Source organism: Aspergillus oryzae, chromosome 4 (genome assembly GCF_000184455.2).
Source record: "Aspergillus oryzae RIB40 DNA, chromosome 4".
Taxonomy (NCBI): Eukaryota; Fungi; Ascomycota; class Eurotiomycetes; order Eurotiales; family Aspergillaceae; genus Aspergillus; species Aspergillus oryzae.
The window spans coordinates 2059981-2077634 of NC_036438.1; the positions used below are offsets into that span (position 1 = coordinate 2059981).

General features: G+C 49.4%; 7 protein-coding genes across 7 annotated transcripts; 4 read left to right on the forward strand and 3 right to left on the reverse strand.

Annotated features, from left to right (window-relative positions):
* Positions 1-1395: 1395 nt before the first annotated feature.
* Positions 1396-1889, forward strand: AO090012000803 (uncharacterized protein; the record flags this gene model as incomplete). Its single annotated transcript, XM_023236637.1, has 2 exons — positions 1396-1639; positions 1801-1889. 2 exons carry the CDS (start codon positions 1396-1398, stop codon positions 1887-1889), a joined length of 333 nt encoding a protein of 110 aa, XP_023091545.1.
* A 385-nt stretch (positions 1890-2274) lies between these two features.
* AO090012000804 (uncharacterized protein) lies at positions 2275-4298 on the forward strand (the record flags this gene model as incomplete). The annotated part of the gene is made up of 2 exons (XM_001727706.1): positions 2275-2896; positions 2944-4298. The coding sequence occupies 2 exons, from the start codon at positions 2275-2277 to the stop codon at positions 4296-4298; spliced, it is 1977 nt and encodes a 658-aa protein (XP_001727758.1).
* A 1702-nt stretch (positions 4299-6000) lies between these two features.
* spb4 (ATP-dependent RNA helicase SPB4) lies at positions 6001-7972 on the reverse strand (the record flags this gene model as incomplete). Its single annotated transcript, XM_001727707.1, has 2 exons — positions 6001-7627; positions 7683-7972. The coding sequence occupies 2 exons, from the start codon at positions 7970-7972 to the stop codon at positions 6001-6003; spliced, it is 1917 nt and encodes a 638-aa protein (XP_001727759.1).
* A 570-nt stretch (positions 7973-8542) lies between these two features.
* On the forward strand, positions 8543-9691 carry AO090012000806 (diacylglycerol/polyprenol kinase family protein; the record flags this gene model as incomplete). The annotated part of the gene is made up of 1 exon (XM_001727708.1): positions 8543-9691. The coding sequence occupies one exon, from the start codon at positions 8543-8545 to the stop codon at positions 9689-9691; it is 1149 nt and encodes a 382-aa protein (XP_001727760.1).
* Positions 9692-10813: 1122 nt separating this feature from the next.
* AO090012000807 (crossover junction endodeoxyribonuclease) lies at positions 10814-13094 on the reverse strand (the record flags this gene model as incomplete). Its single annotated transcript, XM_023236639.1, has 3 exons — positions 10814-10853; positions 10901-12973; positions 13081-13094. 3 exons carry the CDS (start codon positions 13092-13094, stop codon positions 10814-10816), a joined length of 2127 nt encoding a protein of 708 aa, XP_023091546.1.
* Positions 13095-13489: 395 nt separating this feature from the next.
* AO090012000808 (putative actin-related protein RO7) lies at positions 13490-15196 on the forward strand (the record flags this gene model as incomplete). Its single annotated transcript, XM_001727710.1, has 1 exon — positions 13490-15196. One exon carries the CDS (start codon positions 13490-13492, stop codon positions 15194-15196), a length of 1707 nt encoding a protein of 568 aa, XP_001727762.1.
* A 336-nt stretch (positions 15197-15532) lies between these two features.
* Positions 15533-16759, reverse strand: AO090012000809 (aldose epimerase family protein; the record flags this gene model as incomplete). Its single annotated transcript, XM_001727711.3, has 1 exon — positions 15533-16759. The coding sequence occupies one exon, from the start codon at positions 16757-16759 to the stop codon at positions 15533-15535; it is 1227 nt and encodes a 408-aa protein (XP_001727763.3).
* Between the last annotated feature and the right edge of the window lie 895 nt (positions 16760-17654).

Below are 17654 nucleotides of genomic sequence, written 5' to 3' on the forward strand. Positions count from 1 at the left end.
TTGGCGTGTAACTATATGGCATCCATACCTGCCCTGTGTGCTGCAAGAGCTCACTTGTTTGCCTGGTCTTTTTTATGTTTCTTATCTACAGACTTACCGTGTACAAGTATTACAATTCTACATTTCAGAAAACTATTTAAAGCGATTAGGTGATATGTGTTACCATGCGCAAGCAATCTGGCATCCCACTAGTTGTCCCTTGTACTTGCATAAGTAAAATTAATCTATGGAAAAACAAAGCATGCTGTATCTCACTTCAGTAATATATACCAGCACTTTGTATTCTATTAGGACCACTATGAGAATAATATTTTGACCCAAAATGATATCAAAATTTAGCCGATTTTTTTCCAAGATGCCGAAAGACAAGAAATAGAAAGAAAAAAGTTGAAGTCATTCAGAGTTAAATTGGCCGGGTGTAGACTTCATTGGGTGGACAACTGACCGCCTCATGATTTTGCCAGGCCATGGTCCCGAGTTTGAAAATCATTGCGAAAGTTCTCTGGTATCCCAGTAACACCGCGTCGTTTATGCTTCGGATTTGTTGAACCAGGTAAGTGAATGTCAATTTCTGACTTGGAAGGGCGCGTCATAGAAACACAACAGTGGAGTGTAAACAGAAGCCCCCTCTCTCCACACCTCTCTATTTCTCACATTTCCCTACATTACTATCCATCCAACTAATTCCACAGCACACACGCTGAAGCCCATACTGTATCAAGCTTTTATCTCTTCATCTGTGAACCTCTGTTGTTCTTGAAGAGGGAGCTCCTCTATTAGGTAGATCACTTAGTGAACCTTTTCTTCTGCCGCTCTGAGCTTCGACTAAGCCAACAGTCGCCCTCAGTCGGCAATCCGTTAAAATGCGAACTCGATCGCAGCAAGCATCGCCTGGCGGCTTTCTATCCCTCGATGACAGCGCTCCACGTCGGACAAGGTCTACAAGGAACACCTCGCAACCTAACGCGCAATCTTCATCCTCTACAAAAACCACAACTCAACCCAAAGGCCAAGGCACGACTAAAAGGACTACCACAAGCAGAGTCGCAAAGACACAGACGCGAAAAGCCCCTCAGCGAGCGACGAGAAAGTCAACTCGCAAGACGGAGAATCAAATGGCGGATGGTAGCCCACATGAATCCCATAAAAATGGAGAACGCGCCCAGACCGCGCCCCTGGACGACAAAGAAAACCTCACAAATGAGTCCCAGGACCCAGATTCTGTTACACTGGCAGATAGTACAGTTCTTTCAGAGCCAAAAAGCTCTTCCCTTACGCGTGAGTACCCTATGGATGCAGAATACATACAACCCCCCAAAACCCCACCCCCCGCTCGGTCAGCGCTTCCCTGATAAACCGCCAAACACCGTCGATCCCAAATAGTATCAATGTCAGATGGACAATATCAGCGACATAGGGTCGCCCTTATCTGAGCGGTCGAGGACACCGTTTTTCGATGGTGGTGGCATATCGCTCTCCGGTCTTCCCTTCGAGGAAGCCCTCGTCGCGAGGATAGGGGAGCCCTTGGTGCTGGGAGTGGAACCTAGCATCTCTGAGCCAGCTGTGGTGGAGCCAACCGCAGCAGAATGCAGAGAGTCAGCTGTATTAGCCCTTGCAGCCTTTACTGCAGATGACTTCAGTGAGATGTCGGGGACTGACTCCACCTCCACTTTTGCTGCGGACTCCGAAGGAAGAATGGTAGTTCAGCGGGTTGGCTATTGCTGAATCTGTCCCTTGCTCTTCTGCGGCCGTTCTTCAACGCTGTCGCCCGCCTTGCCAATATGGCTACTCGAAACACAGTTGCCTGTTGGAGAGATTCCCAGATTAGGTGGTTTCTTCCAGACCGCCGCCAACTCCGAGGCAACTGTTATTTCGGGTGCCTCTGTTGATACCCCTACGTTGGCCTCGATCTTTTCCGAGATTGTGCCATGTCCGCCAACGGACATCTTTAAGCCTCCGGAGCGGGTATAGCAGAGACCTCACACACTGTTGATTCGATCTCTATCTACGACGAACCTTACAGCGTGGGAGGTCCGTTGGTATCTGTAGCGTTGGCGGAGGTGCCTGAATTGATACCAGGTCTTCTACTCCACCCAGCTGAGGCAGAGCCCGCAGCGCCATCTTTCACTCAGTCGACTCCGTCGACTCGTACCGCGGGTCTCTTATCTACATGGTCCCTGGCAATATTCTTCCCGGTTCCTGAGGAGCTCGAACCAACCCGGGAATTGCGGTTGATTGCCGGGTCATGTTGCTCAAGTGATGGGGTCCAAAAAAATGCCATCGGTGGCCCTTTTATTCTCCTTCGCACCTTCACGGTCGTATCAAGAAAGCGTTGACCGGCCCTACGAAGAACCCAGGCTGACCGACACAGTTAATAGGAAAAGGGCCCACGAAGACACCAGCAACGAAGATCGGACAGCCCCCGTGACTCCCGCGGCAAACAAGCGCCGGAATTTGGGGCCGCCAGGGAGTACCCCCTTTGCCAACCGGCGTACCCCCCTTTCGCGCCGGATTCAGACCAGGGCGGCCCCCTTCTCCGCAAGGCTTGCTCGTCGAGAAGCCGAAAAACACGGCCGGATTGAATCGACACTTTTCCGCCTTCCCGACTATCTCCGTCAGCTAGAGGCCGACCGCCAGAAGGCAGACAGAGCCCCTTCAAGTCCCGGCCCACAGCTTCCACAAACAACATTTGACTTTACGATGGAACCGAACTTACCTACTAATCAAAACCCAGCAGAGGAATCTTCTGCACCTCAAGAACCATCGACACCAGGGAGAAGCACACCAGAAACTCCTCAGCGTGGATGGAATCTACGTGGACTGCTCAGCTCTGTACCTCGTTCCTTCTCCCGGTTATTACCATTTGGCCGGCCTTCTGAAAGCTCGGAAGATCAATGTAAGTTCTCGTGAGTTCCCCCCATCTTACTCGCTAACCAATTATAGCGACAATCGAACCATCGTCAGAACGTATCACTCGCACAAGGTCTCTTGACCCTGAATCAGCTGGTCCCCAGACTGAAGGACGATCTCGTTGGCGTTTAAGTGAGGGGCCTTCGCAACCTCCGAAGAAACGTGCCCGTAACTTATCTTACTCGCTTTTCCCGGCTCCTATCGACAGATCTCTTTACCTTGGTGACATTCCTAAGCCTTCTACAGCGCCTACAGAGGCGGCTGCCCCGGATTCGCATCGCACTGAACAGGTGCAGGCGCAGAAGCCTGGGCCTGTAGCATCAGATGACCAAGCTGAACGACGCCAGACGTCTCAAGCGATTAGTGATGCGGAACAAAGGAAGCGCAAGCGGTCTCCATCGCCCGATGTGATTCCCAACCCAGCCGGATCTAGCTATGGATTGGACCTGGATTATTTCTGTTATAGCTCTGAAAGTGAAGATGAGGCGGCAGAAACTCCATCTAAGCAGAGCGAACGCAAGAAAGCCGATAGTCTAGCAAAGTCTGTGGCCCGCAGTGCCCTCCGTACGGAGAGACAGTCATCCAAAAAGGTGCGCTTTGATGCAAGCCCAGAGGACACACCTTCTAAGCTTCGCTCGCGTGCTCGCTCGACTGATCCCTATCGCGGAACACACTTCGTCGGGATGGGTAGTGATTCACCAACACCACCTGCTCGCACTGAGCAGCCTTCTCAGCGACATGCGGGATTCGTCCCCAATACACAGGGTACTTTCCAGCTAGACTATGACGCAGTCTCAGATGAATTCGAGACTAGTAGCCTGTCCTCGTCAACAGATGTTACCGCCCCTAGCCCCTCCCAAGCCGCACGGGAAGAAGATGGGCGTGCTTCTACACAACCCGAAGGCCATGATGCTCAATCTCCTGCATCTCGCCATACCTCTCGGGCTCAGCCATCAACACCAGGTAAGGTAGACGAGGAAGCCCTTGCAAGAGTGCGGTCCCAAGCGGAGAAATACAAGCCGAAGACTCCTAGTGGTCTGCGTACTACAAGCCGATACGCTAGTCCATTGACTGCCACGCCCGATATCGTCGCCTCCAAGCAAACAACTAAGAAATCCGACTTAAATCCGCAGCCTGGTAAGGCTGACGAACCCGGAAACTTCGGTGATGATGAATTCGCCCGTGATGCGGAATGGCTTTATCAGAATTGTCCTTCCGGAGACCTCAGCCAACTTAAGTGGCCGGCTCGTCAAAGCTATGAAGAGAGCCTTGGTGTCAGCTCTACCTCTATGAAACTCCTTGCTACGATTTGGGACGACTCCGAGATTGAACCAGCGTACCTTGCTTTTCGCCAGAGTTTTGAGGAATTCAAAAAGACATTGAAATAAAGTCTTGACTATATTGATTGAAACGATATCTGCTCCCCCTCTCCCCTTTTTATGCTGTTTATGTTTGAGTGGTTTTCCTTCGACCTTCTTTACCTATCTCATTCGCCACATCCCTCGTCCGAGGGATTAAGATGGGACCAAAGGCGATTTATTGATAACTTTTATAGCTGGAGTTTGGGTATACATATTTGTTGTATCAACGTCGCTAGCTGCGGCCTCTTTCAGCCTGTTGGATGGAGTTGTAGGCCCTCTAGTTGATGGCTTTCTGTCTTTAGGATCACTTTTGATGATACTGTTTTCTATGGTTTACTGGAGTTTTGTTAAATCATCTGTATCTGGAGCTATGCATGAGCACCGAGTTGTGTTGAGTCTCGCATTCAGGCGTCTCTCTTTTTATTTTGGCAAATGGGCATTGGTTGTATTCACAATACACTTGCATATTTTTTTTAGAAACCTCTCAGTTATCCAGTCTGTTTCTTCTTTAAGGCTGCTACATCCCTGGCCAAGATCATTGCGCTTGGATACAACCACAGCTTGCCACTTGTCTTTATGTCTAGGGTAATCTTATAATGAGAGCGCCTCCAAATGTCTCACCGCGGACGCTGACACTCAAGCTGAGCCTCTGTTGCCTCTCAAGGCATATCCCTCTACGCCATCATGCAACAGTTACGCCCTTGTCTCACAATAGTGAGCCCAGATCGACCCTCAAAGTCAGGCTGATAGAGAGCAGCCCTCCCGGAGGATAACATAAAACCACCTCCCCCCAAAGCGACATCCTATCTTCTCCATCTCACCCAACCTCGAAGGCATTCCCTATACGCCTCCTTCAAACGAGCCACCTTAAAATCAATAAAAAAATGTGTTACTACCAACCGAATCAACCGCACTGCACCTGCGACTTCCTCCAACTAATCCAACCATGCATCAAAGCACAATACTACCCTTCACCAAACAACAACCCACAGCCCATCATCGTCGCCTGCTGTAACCGATTCATTCTGACTGATGTTGCCCCGCGGTACTGCCAACTGTGCAGTAGCCGCCTGCCACGACTTGGGCAGACGAGTCAGGCAGAACATCGAGACATGTCTCATTTGGAGATAGGAAATGGGCTCCCGGGCGTGTGCAACACAACTGTCACTGTTTTACCGCCCCTTTCTTCGTTTGCAACTGCTCCCTCTTCTTTTCGCATGCCTGGGCCTCTCGAGGGGTTTCAGCGATCGGATCAGATCATGTCTGGTGAGAATTCGGCCGTGCGTGATCGTGTACTATCTTCTGGTCTTCCGTCGTTGTTGCCTGCGCCGTCGAGGAGTATGCTCGATGTGGGGCCGTCGCAGGTGGTTAGAATGCAGGAAGCGAGCACTAAGCGGCATCTGAATGAGGAGATAAGACAGGATAAGTGAATGGTGTGAGGTTCAGAGTGGGTTGCAGATCAGGGTTATTGAGGGCATGTGCACAGTTGAGTTGAGCTTGGAGGGTAGCCACAAGCGAATGATAGGATGATAAAATGATACATGGGGTGAGGGTCCAGATGTGATGGACATTGAACTGAGTCCATGATGGAAAGAATGCTCTATATGTTCAAGAATGTAAGGTTACTATACATGTAGGTAGGTCATTCCATCCGATCACGCGCTATGAGATATAGATTCAAGTGTCATACATATCCAAAGCAAGCAAAGAGGTATCTCTGTAACTTTTCTTAATCAAACCCTTCAAATTCTTCTTCATCCTTGCCAGCATTTGCTGCTTCGGCCTTTCCTGCACGTCTAAGGCGTCTCTCTTCTTCGTTCTTGACTCTGATACTTTCCACCATTTGCTCCGTCTCCCGTATCTTCTGCCGCTCTTCTTCGGTCATCTTCTCCCACTTATTCTTCTCTTGTCGACGTTGCTTCTGCTCTCGTCGCTTTTGCTTTTTATTTCTATCGTCAAGCTTATTGCTCCATGCGGTGGTCTCGGTGGCCTTCCTCTTGTTCGAGGATTCTTGTGTGCCGTCGCCTTCTTTGCTCTCCTGGAGCAATTCTATGCGACGTTTCTCCCGTTGTTTGTCTTTGTATTTGTAGTCATCCCAGTCGAGATTGACACCGAGGGTCCGGTCACCGGTGAAGTTCCTCAACTCAGGCATTTTGGGAAGCTTCAGTAGACCCCATGCCTTCCCTAAACTCTCCCAATCAAGATCCGCGACACGGAAAATGCTGCTCGCCTGGTGTTTGCTATAACTCCTTAACCAACTGACAAAAGCCTTTTGGCCACGATCGTGGAGTGCACGGTCTGCCAGCACAGCCTTGCGGACCGCTTTCGTAGCTGCAGTGGCTTCAGATTCTGAGAAGGAGATCGGATGGGGGAAAGGAGCCACTGGAGTCTTGCGGACTTCGAGGAAAGACACATAGTCTTCCTCTCGGCCTGGATGCAACAAAACTACACTCAGGCCCCTTCGGCCGGCTCTGCCAGCACGGCCACATCTATGAATGAACGTTTTAGGATCCGATGGAGGATCTATTTGAACGACGAGGTCAACTGATGGGATATCCAAGCCGCGAGAAGCGACATCCGTTGTTAGTAGAATTGCTGGGCTGTATGAATTCACGAATCGGTTGAAGTTCTTTTCACGGACGTTCGCCGGGTGCTTTCCATGTAGTGAAATTAACTGGAAATCATCACCAAGTATCAATGGTAAGATCGCAGAGAGATAATCAACTCCTGAGCAGGTTGAGGCGAAGAATATGGTTTTCTGAGGAGTTGGATCAACGGAATGGAGAATATGCTTCAAGGCGTCAAATTTGTGAATCGTGGGTGTCGTAAGGTAGGTCATTTGTAAGCTTGCAGGTGTTCGCTTGTCCTGGGCACCTGAAGTCCCTTTGACCTTGACCATGACCTTGACAGGATTGCGCAGACCAACCCGCACAATCTGATCAACGGCTTCGCTTATACTTGCACTAAACAATCCCGTTCGCCTTTGTTTGGGTAACCGACGTATAATGTTCTGTAGAGTTTCCTTGAACCCAAGGTCCAGAAGTCGGTCTGCCTCGTCCAAGACGAGCATCTCGAACGAAGATTGGGGGCAGTGGACATGAGGTGAAGAGAGCAGTTCCAACAAACGCCCAGGCGTAGAGACGAGCAGGTTCGGCGATTGCTTCAAGAATTTGCTTAAATCTTCTGCTGGTGTAGTAGAACCTCCGAGAAGGAGCTGTGGAACAACCTTGAGGGTAGAGGATGGGAATTTTTGCCGGGGCACATCATCGTCTTCTGAAGGGTTGATGACGGAGGCAGATGGAGGATGGAATGCGAGTAGTGAGAGTAGTACATGGTAGATCTGTGATGCAAGTTCCCTGCACTTGTTAGCATATTTGTACTTTTTTTTTTCTAAGCAAAGACTATAGCTACCTCGTCGGGGAAATGATGATCGCGCCAACGTGATGTTTTTTAATAGGTTCTTCAAGACGTAGAAGTTTCTCCACGATAGGAATCAAGAAAGATAAGGTCTTTCCACTTCCAGTAACGGCCTCGACTACAACATCTTTGTGGGCCATGAAGAGGGGAATAGCGGACGCTTGCACGGGCGTCATGCGCGTGAAGCCCATAGACGAAACGGCTTCCAGCACCCATTCCGACAGGGAAGGTGAGACACCATCCCAAGCTCTAGAAGATGTACCAGCTGGCGGTTTTGGGGCCATTTTTGCAGCCTGAAGAATAGATTGGCTCCCTTACGAGCCTACCCTCAACAGATTATTCGAATGATGGAACTTCCGTCGCTCATCCATACAAACTAAAAAATCTAGAAAAAAGGTCTTATCAGTAACTGATTAGATATCGTGGGCGGTGAACGTTTCTGCCCACACACACACACACACGTGACACTATACGGATTTGGCGGAAGGTTCGGCGAATTATTTCTGTCGACACGACAATAAGCCAGAAAAAATCAGTGGTAGGCTGTGGGCAGCAGGCTGATACCCCTCGGATACACCGTCATACTTGTCCTTCTGTGGTTCCCTGGTTGTGTCGATCTTTGGCTGAGACCATAACGTTTTGTGTGGCAGTGTTATTCCTTTGCGCATCATTCGACATCAATAATTTATCTTTCACTTTTGTGTATATAGTCGCCCACCATTGCGTCGTTAGAAGCAGACTACTTCTTCCTCCCCGACATTTCTGCCCGCAATCATTCCTTCTCAACTCGGCGACCACTGTCTGGGTTAATTCACTCTCCGATTCTTCCGCCGTTTGCCCTACGAGCGGCCAATATGTCTGCCCGTGATGCGATCCCGGAGACTCCTCGAGTCATTTCGCCTTCGCCTGCTCCTTCAGAAAGCAGGTCGCGATCCAGGGACGGATACTCTGCCCCCACAACTCGCTCTGCAGCGCGACGACAGCGACTAGTAGATGTATCAGAGGAAAGCAATAATGAGCGGCAGTCGGGATCAAGGCGCTCGCGGACTCGTTCTAGGAGCCCGACTAGTCCTGCAGGATCAACTAGACAAAGGAAGCGAAAATCCAACCCGATGCGGCCTGCAAAAAGCCCCGAACCACAGACAAACGGCGGAGCGAAGCCCAATGGTTTCTTATCGCCGCTTGCGAAAGCTGACGGCATCGCGCATAGCATCTCCCGATCCCCCTCCCCTATGGGGCTTATTCCTCTTCATACACGGTATCGCAGTTTCATTCATCGCCATGAAATACCGCGCAAGGTCCTCCACGTGTCAATCGGCTTCTTTACACTTCATCTGTATAGCCGTGGTATCCAAACAACCCAAATCACTCCCTGGCTGTTCGGGGCCCTAGTACCAATAGCTGCAGTGGATGTGGTGCGTCACCGCTCGGAGACGATCAATAAGCTTTACGTTCGCTGCGTCGGAGCGCTGATGCGGGAGACCGAAGTGCAAGGGTATAATGGCGTGATCTGGTATTTACTCGGCGCATACGCAGTCCTGCGCTTTTTCCCCAAGGACGTAGGAGTCATGGGTGTATTGCTCCTAAGTTGGTGCGACACAGCAGCTTCTACCTTCGGTCGTCTGTATGGCCGGCACACGTTCCAGCTGCGCAAAGGGAAGAGCTTTGCTGGAACCTTGAGCGCGTGGCTCGTTGGAGTGATCACTGCCGCTGCCTTCTGGGGCTTCTTCGTACCCAACGTCGGTCCTTTCCCCAATGACCCAGAGAACGCATTCATGTTCACTGGCCGTCTCAACCTTGTCCCAGACACAATCAAGAACCTTATCGGCTGGACAGCGGATACTGTTATCTCGGGCCCCCTGGCCCTCGGCGTTATGAGCGTTGTCTCCGGCCTGGTAGCAGCAGGCAGCGAGTTCGTGGACCTTTTCGGCTGGGATGATAACTTCACTATCCCAGTCCTGAGTGGAATAGGTTTATGGGGCTTTTTGAAGGTTTTTGGTTAAATATGTGAAGGATACCATCTCCGGCGTTTGTCTTGGCTTCGCTTTCTTTCTACATTTCAAATTATATTTTGTATCGATTAGGGATCTAGAATCGGATGGCCAGCGAGAAGGTGATACCTTTTTTGTTTCGCACTGCGAATCCTCCTTTTGAACGAGTCCATTTGTCTATACTCATCTTTCTTCCCTTGTCTGCTTTTCTTCTTATACCTGTCTTCTTTCCACTCTTCTTATTATACCACTGGAAGCTAGCGCCAACACCTCCTATTCTACCAAACACCGACGAGGATCCACTGCTCTGCTTTATAGATAGAAGAGAACCACCTGTGATTAGAGAATTTGATGACTGCGCGACTTCTAGTAAGACTGCGGGTCTAGGCGTCATGTTCTGATTCGAGGTTCATATCTGTTCTTTATCTCGGTATGATTATGTATCCATGTATGTACTTACTATAGCTAGATATCACAAGAACGTTATAGTGCTCAATATCGAATATGTGAAAGAACAGAATTGTGCTTTGAAATACTAGAAGCCCTAGTTCCACCAACGCCTGAGTATCAAATACCTATCCCTTGTTTAGAACGCTCAAGAACGGGAGAAGGATAAGGGTATACAGAATCATGAGTCCAAGACACGCAAACAATTTAGAAATGTCGGTTCAACTAAGGTCCAGTATGCTCACGCGTGAGAGTCGTTTCTTGCCTCTGTGACTCTTTGAACTCTCATTAGTGGTATTGTTATCGACTTCAGATTTTGATTCATCCGAGGCCATCCCGGCCTTTGGATTTGGCTCTAGTGCCCAGTACCCATCGTACACTATGACGGATTCTGCATGGGAACTGGGTTTGTTGGCATCATTCTTTCTATCCCTCAGATCTTCTGTCGTTGTTTCCACCTTTGCAGGCTCCGAAGTGTCCTTCTTACATGGCTTTGGTGACGTGGCTAGAGTCTCCACGCTGCTTTTCCTTTGCGTTGCACGATTTCTAAAAGCCAATTTTTCCCGAATATTCTGGACAGTAAGCGGACTAACTTCTCCCAGATCTATCAGGGTATCATCTGGTCGAGGTTTTGGGATACCCCGATCATAATGTACTTTTCTAATCTCTGGCTTTTGCAGATGTCGCTTAGCAGGAGGTATGGTAATATTTAATGAATGCGATCGTTCTTTGGTAGATCCTTGTGGTTTGATATCATCCAAAAGCAACGAGGACATAGCTTGCTCCAGTTTCTGGACTCCCTGAGAGCCCTGAGATTTGGATATACTTTGATCGGGTTTTGACATGTTGCGGCACTTCGCACGTACAGGTTGAGCAGAATCCGTACTGTCAGTTGTGGACAGGTCATTATAGCTAACATTGGAATAGCTCATACGGATTCTCCCCGGAGATACAGAAGATAGAGAGCAGTCCAAAGAATCTGCATCTGGAACTTTCGAAGCCTCTACCTCAGAATCGCCCGAGAGAACCGCCCCACGCCGACCTCTGAGAGGAGGCCGAGTAGACGCTGGATGCCGTTTGATGCCCACATTGGGCGATATATTGCATAAAGACAACATATTAGTTAAATAATCAAAATCTTGGCTTCGATCGAAAGCGGTCGTTTGCTGTTGGTAATACAGGCCATGGCTAGACAAGTCTCTGGAAGCACTCAGGGGCCCTTGCACATTCGATGCACTGTGCTTCTTCGGTGTTGACGTCGATGATATTGCTGCCTCAAAGAGCTGCGCCTGTTTGAGTTGCGTAATCTCAGTCCTTTCTTTGGTGAGAGTGCCATATTTCAGGATACTTCCTCTCTTCATGCCTGGATCTATCGGTCCCTTCTTCTTTGGCCCTGTTTTCCTATTGCTTGGTTTTTTAGGCGCAGAGGCCTTCTCAGACTCTTCCTGTTTCCAAGCTTGCACAACTTCTGGGATTCCTATTGTAGCCACCGTTTCAAACACCCAAATTTTCTCTGAGGAATAAGGATCAAATCGCTTCGTGACACGTTTCTTAGCCGGTGACTGCGGAGCAGGCTCAGCATTAGCTTCTGCATCCTCCTCATCGCCCGAAGCCGCCGTTTCTTGCGGAGGAAGTGGTGGATTGGGCTCCTCAGCGAGCAGATCTAAGCCAACAATATCAATAGGGACAAAATCAAGTTGCAGCTCTGTTAATCCATCTGTGCTGAAACTCGTCCTACTCTTATAAACTTTCTGGAGCATTGGCACATCGCTTTCAGATAGCCTGAAAGGAAACGCTGTCAAGTCCTTCCGGAGACGAAGTCGGTAGGAAACCAGAGGTTCGGCGAGTAACCTTATCACCTTCCTTGCCCCAGAGCGATAGTTCCACTCGAAAGTATCCGCAGCAAATCTTCTTAATTCCAAAGCATCAATTTCTTGATCCCAGGCATTCTCTAAACGGCGTTGTAAAACTTCCAGATCCTTCGAATCTGATACTATAGGCTTGGCATAATATGACAATACTGTCCTGTCTGGGAAGCTTTCCGGAATTCGAACAGCTTTGTGTTTGGTCTGAAAATAACCACTTTCGTTCGCTTCAAGCTCATACTGGAGCCTTTCTCTCCATTCGTTCAGCTTCACATTGAGCTCAGTTTCTTCTGAGTTGAGCACTTCCAAAAGGTCCTCGCCAAAGCCCGCTCTTGCAATTTCTGCAGCGAGCTTGCTACCACACTTCGGGACTCCGGATGGCAAGTAATCGCCTCCACTTAACATAGCAAATAAGATCATGCCAGCACGATCAAGCCTTGAGCATGAAGATGAGTTAAAATTTCCCATTTCATAACAGGTAATGTGTGTTGCAGCAGACGTGCCACTTCCGCTTTCCTTGGAGAAATTCATAATGGTCAACGTTGACCCAAACATGAGAGCATCAACATCATTGCTCATAACCGCGTCGACAACACCCGCCCTCTGCAGTCGGGCGCACTCAGCCTCGGCCTCCCCTGGCGCATCGTGACGAGGAAACCTGAATAGATCAACCAAGATCTTGGAAAGTCCAATTATAGGTGCGCTTCCATAAGTGCTCCCTGTAGCTTTGCCTCTTTTAAAGGGCGGCTTGTGTTTCCCGTCGTAAACAAACAGGGGGTGAACAGGAAGGGCTAAAAATTTCAGCAACCTGTAGAACAAAGTCCGTAGCTCCGGATTTTTGCCGCCGCGACCTGCCTGCACCTGGAAAAGCCATATTGAAATGTCCACTGCAACACGAATAGGCCTCGCTGTTCGCTCTAGGTGGGTTATTGCCAGTTTTGACAGGGAAATGCGCTCTCCAGGCCCAATTGCATTGATGAGTCTAATTTGTGTCAGCTAATGCTCGGATTTTAGACTTGTGTAGACAGCCGCCAGAAAAAGATATATATATCTTGGATGGTCTCTCTTGACCGAAGTTATTTCACTTACCCGGGAATACCCATTAAGACAGAGATCAGAAATTACCAAGTAAAAACTCCAAATCAACCAATATGCAGTATTCTGGATTGTATATACGTGGAGAATTGTGTGTATTGTAACCATGAGAGTTGTTGTTTGTTGACGTCGGGGAGCACGCGACGGTCCGATGTAGATCCGTCCTCATTAAAGCCGCGGTGGCCGTTGCACTTTCCGTATCTTTGCTCTTGACAGTTTGGGCTTCCTGCGGAATCAGAATAGTGACGATCACTTGATTTGTATCTAAGAGTTCAATCATGAATTGAAATATTCAAATCTGGAACATTAAAGCATGATTCGCGCCTGCCGACCGATTCTCCATCTCCGATCCTCCCCCGCAATCTGAAGTGAACGCAAACACCACAATATATACTACGAAGAAATGACGAGCGGCTCTACGGCTTACAACCTTGATGACAGGCGCACAAGTGTCTCCATGAGCTTGCGACATAGCCAGTCCGGCAGACCTTCCACGCCTCAACATCACCTGCGTTCTAATAATTCCTCCTTCGCAAGCACCTCATCGGCAAGCTCTTCTTTGCGCGGAGACGAGGATGCGATAGTTTTTGAATTTGGCTCTAGATGGCTTCGGGCTGGATTTGAGGGCGACAGTACACCTACGTGTGTGGTCGGGTGCGGGCCGGAAGACTCAAGGAGGGCCGGCGATTACAGGGGATGGCTGAAAGCTAGCCTGAACGCGGATACATTACGCCCACAGCCAGTGAAAGCAGAAGAGTGGACGGGCGCTTATGAATTATGGAAGATGGACGTTCGTGATGTCGACTTGGGACTTGTTGAGGACAAAATCGAGCGGATGTTCCGAGAGACATACAATAAATACCTGTTGACGGATGCGGGAACAGCGAGATTGGTACTCGTTCTCCCGTCTATTATGCCACACCCGCTACTGTCTTCTGTTTTGTCGACCCTATTCAGTCGGTGGCGCTTTCCTAGCATCACGCTCCTTCCGAGCCCCACAATGGCGGTGGCTGCAGCTGGATTGCGTTCGGCGTTGGTGATAGACCTTGGATGGGCGGAAACAACGGTAACTGGGATCTATGAATACAGAGAGATCGCTACCAAGCGGAGTACAAGGGCCATGAAGTCATTGCTTCAGGAAACAGGCAGGTTCCTCACTCGCCTGTCCTCAAACAGTAGCGGGGATGCAGACGAGATCTCCGTGAATTTTGAGTTCTGTGAAGAAGTTGTTAGCCGGTTTCTGTGGTGTATGCCCCAGGCAGGTGATAATGGATCATTTACTTCGTCACAATCAACTGACTCCCAAGGGGGAGATAGTGAGCCGATAGGAAGAGACATCACCGGTCTTTCGCATAAAACCGTTTCAATTCCATCTCCATCAAACCCCAGCTCGAACTATTTGGAGATTCCTTTCTCTAAACTGGCAGAGCCGGTGGAGAAAGTCCTTTTTGCTAAAGGTGTAGCGGATTGTGACTTAGATGACGAAGAAAAGCCGGTTGCTTTGCTGGCGTACAACACTCTCCTACAATTACCGCCCGATGTCCGCGGCATCTGTATGTCACGGATAGTGTTCGTCGGTGGAGGAGCCAATATCCCAGGTGTTCGACAGCGAGTCCTTGCTGAAGTAGCGTCCATTATTGATCAACATGGCTGGAGTCCTGTACGTGGTAAAGTTATTGAGCAACAAAGACAAAAGCTACAAAACTTGTCTCTCAATGAGCGCCCGACCTCGGCCAACAACGAAAAGGACACCACACCACCGTCACCCAAAACCTCTATTGAGAAGGGGGACCAAGGAAAACGGGGTAATGAAGAAGATGAGATTGACCCAGTCGAGGAGAAGCTCCGCCGTAATAGAGATAAGGATATCAAGCCTCCGGTTCAAGGAGTTCTGCGCGAAGTGGAATCTCTTGGGCCCTGGGCTGGAGCTAGTCTTGTGGCGAGCCTTAAGATAAGGTCACTGGTCGAGATTGAGCGAGAGAAATTTCTTCAGCATGGCCTTGCTGGTGCTAGTCGAGATTTGGATACTCATGGCCATGTCCCTGACCGACGGTCAGGGCTACGATCTGGTGGAGACCGGTCGAGCTGGACTCTGGCAGGATGGGGATGAATACGCACTACCGAAGGAAGTGTGTATTGGGCTGTGTAGCGTTGAAAATTGGTTGCGATACAGCTGGTAGCATATCGTTCACTTGCTGTTCCATTTTCATGAATTCTTCTAGATGACTGTACTTAGACACGATACCCTGAAACTCAGCATTTCATTTACAATTAATATTACGGCAGAGCACTAAGCATTAGGGTCTACTATGCCTTCTGATTATAAACATCGATCACATTATTTACCAGACAGTAGTAAATGTACATACAACACGATGAGGTTGAGAACCGCCCAACAAGTAGAGCCGTCAGAACATTAAATAACCAAATTTGCGGCGTGGCTAGATTAGACTGTGCCAAACTTATACGTGGCCCAGTTGACTGCTGGAGCTCCGGTGGGGGAATAGATTTGGTCTGACAGTTGACCCCACTCGGGGTTATTGATTCCATCAATCCAACCTTCGGTCTCGATAACGACGCACCCATACTGGTTGACGCTCTTTGCGCCCTCGATACCTTCTTCCTTGTTCCGCTTGGCCTGGGACGGCTTGACGGCAATGGTGCCCTTCATGTTATCGCAGGTGTAGATTTGAACAGCTTGTTGGTTTGAAGCCACTTCTAAACTGATCCCGGTTGTGCTGGAGTTCATACGAACAACTGGGACAATAGAGTTGGCTGGGCCATATGCATTGTCTCGATCGACAATGAAGCAGTTGTCATAGCCCGTGCAGCCCGTTCCACACAGCCCTTCTGCTTTCTCAATGTCCTGGCCCACAAGCTTTCCAGTGGTGAAGTCTGGTGCTCCGTCGTACGAGTCGACACCAAGGATGGTTCCGTTGGGAATCAAGATGCCGTCTGTGCCGATGATCCGCTTGGACAGCGGTAGTTGAAGGAAGGTGTCATTCAGGACATTGGTCTCCTTGAACGCGTTGAGGTTCCAGTAGATATGGTTGGCAGTCATGATGGGAGTCTTCTCGGTCAGAGCCAAAGAGATCAACTTGGTGGTCAACTGCGGCAGACCCTTGGGGTTCTCGGCCGTGACATCGGAATCAACGCTGTACACGGCGTGAGTGATGACATCTCCAGGGAAGCCCTCCAGTGCGCGGTCAAGCAGAGTAAACGTGATGGAAGACTCAGATTGAGCAGTGACAGTCCAGTTGTGCTGATCATAACCGACATCTCCTCCGTGCAATGTGTCGGTGCCGTTGTGCTCGTTCCTAGGGATTTCGTACTTGTCTCCATCTATTTGGAAGGTGCCGTTTTTGATCCGGTTGGCATAGCGGCCGACAACAGTGCCGAAGTATGTGTGGTCGGTCTCGGTGTCTTTCAAGTAATCCTTAGGGTCATCATAGCCCACGACTACATCTTGTTCGTTGCCATCGCGGTCAGGCACGAGCAGAGAAGTCAGACGCGCTCCGTATGGAATCAACTTGGCGGTAATATTCTCCGCAGTGATAGTGTAGACTTTGAATGGATCTACAGCAGACGTATTTGAAGTAGATGACGCGGCCGCATCTAGAGCCAGTGTCGGTAGCCCATAAAGGGCAGCAGATAAGTATGATTTAAGATGCATTCTGATTCCCAGAAGCGTTGTAACAGCTAGGAAGATGAAGCAATACACCGACAGGAGACGAATGGTGATCCGAGCAGGGCAGAGCACGGAGGGTAAGCAGCCAAGGAGCTGGGAGAATCCTTGGTACGATTTAAAGGAGTGAATCATACTACTATTTATCTTGTTCCTACCTCATGATGCCGCCTGACCAGCGGGCGGGGGTACCAAAGCACAGCAACAGCGGGACTGGGGTAAAATTCAATTTCCCCGAGCTGTTGGTTGGACTGGATTGTTTGTAATTATCCGAGCAAATTATAGGAGGCAAATCCACGGATGCGTTAGTTGGGCAAGGTCAATGCTAGTGCATTAGACCGCGTAACTGCCAACAAGCTCTGCGCCGTCGACGGATTCAGTATGGCGGGCTGGAGAAGTATGCGTCCGTCCACCACTTGATCGATGATCCGTGACCTCGATGAGCCAATTGCGATAGTAGGTTGATGTATTCACTGACAACAGGTAATAATGTAGTACCAAGGGTATGAGGCACCTTTGGCGGTCTAGTGCTCAGTCCCTTTCCGCCGCAGTGAATACTAGGTAGTAATGATGGGGAAAAGAAGACGCGGGAAGGCGTTCAGTAGTACATCCACAGGGGGTCAAACCATGAAGCCACGGAAATGAGGCAACAGCGCTAGTCCTAAACAAGAAATTTCCGGTGGGGGAACAAATTAAGAGGATGCGGGGAAGGAAAGCGGCCTGTCGATCGCTCCTCTTAACTCTTTGTCTGATGCCAAGCAACCAAAGAAACCACCGCGTGGGTGAGAATGGCTACCGAGTGGTTATGCATGTAGCATGGCTGGGTGTCATCCAGAGATTACCGCACATTACACATTTATTTTCAAATATGGGATCATGATAA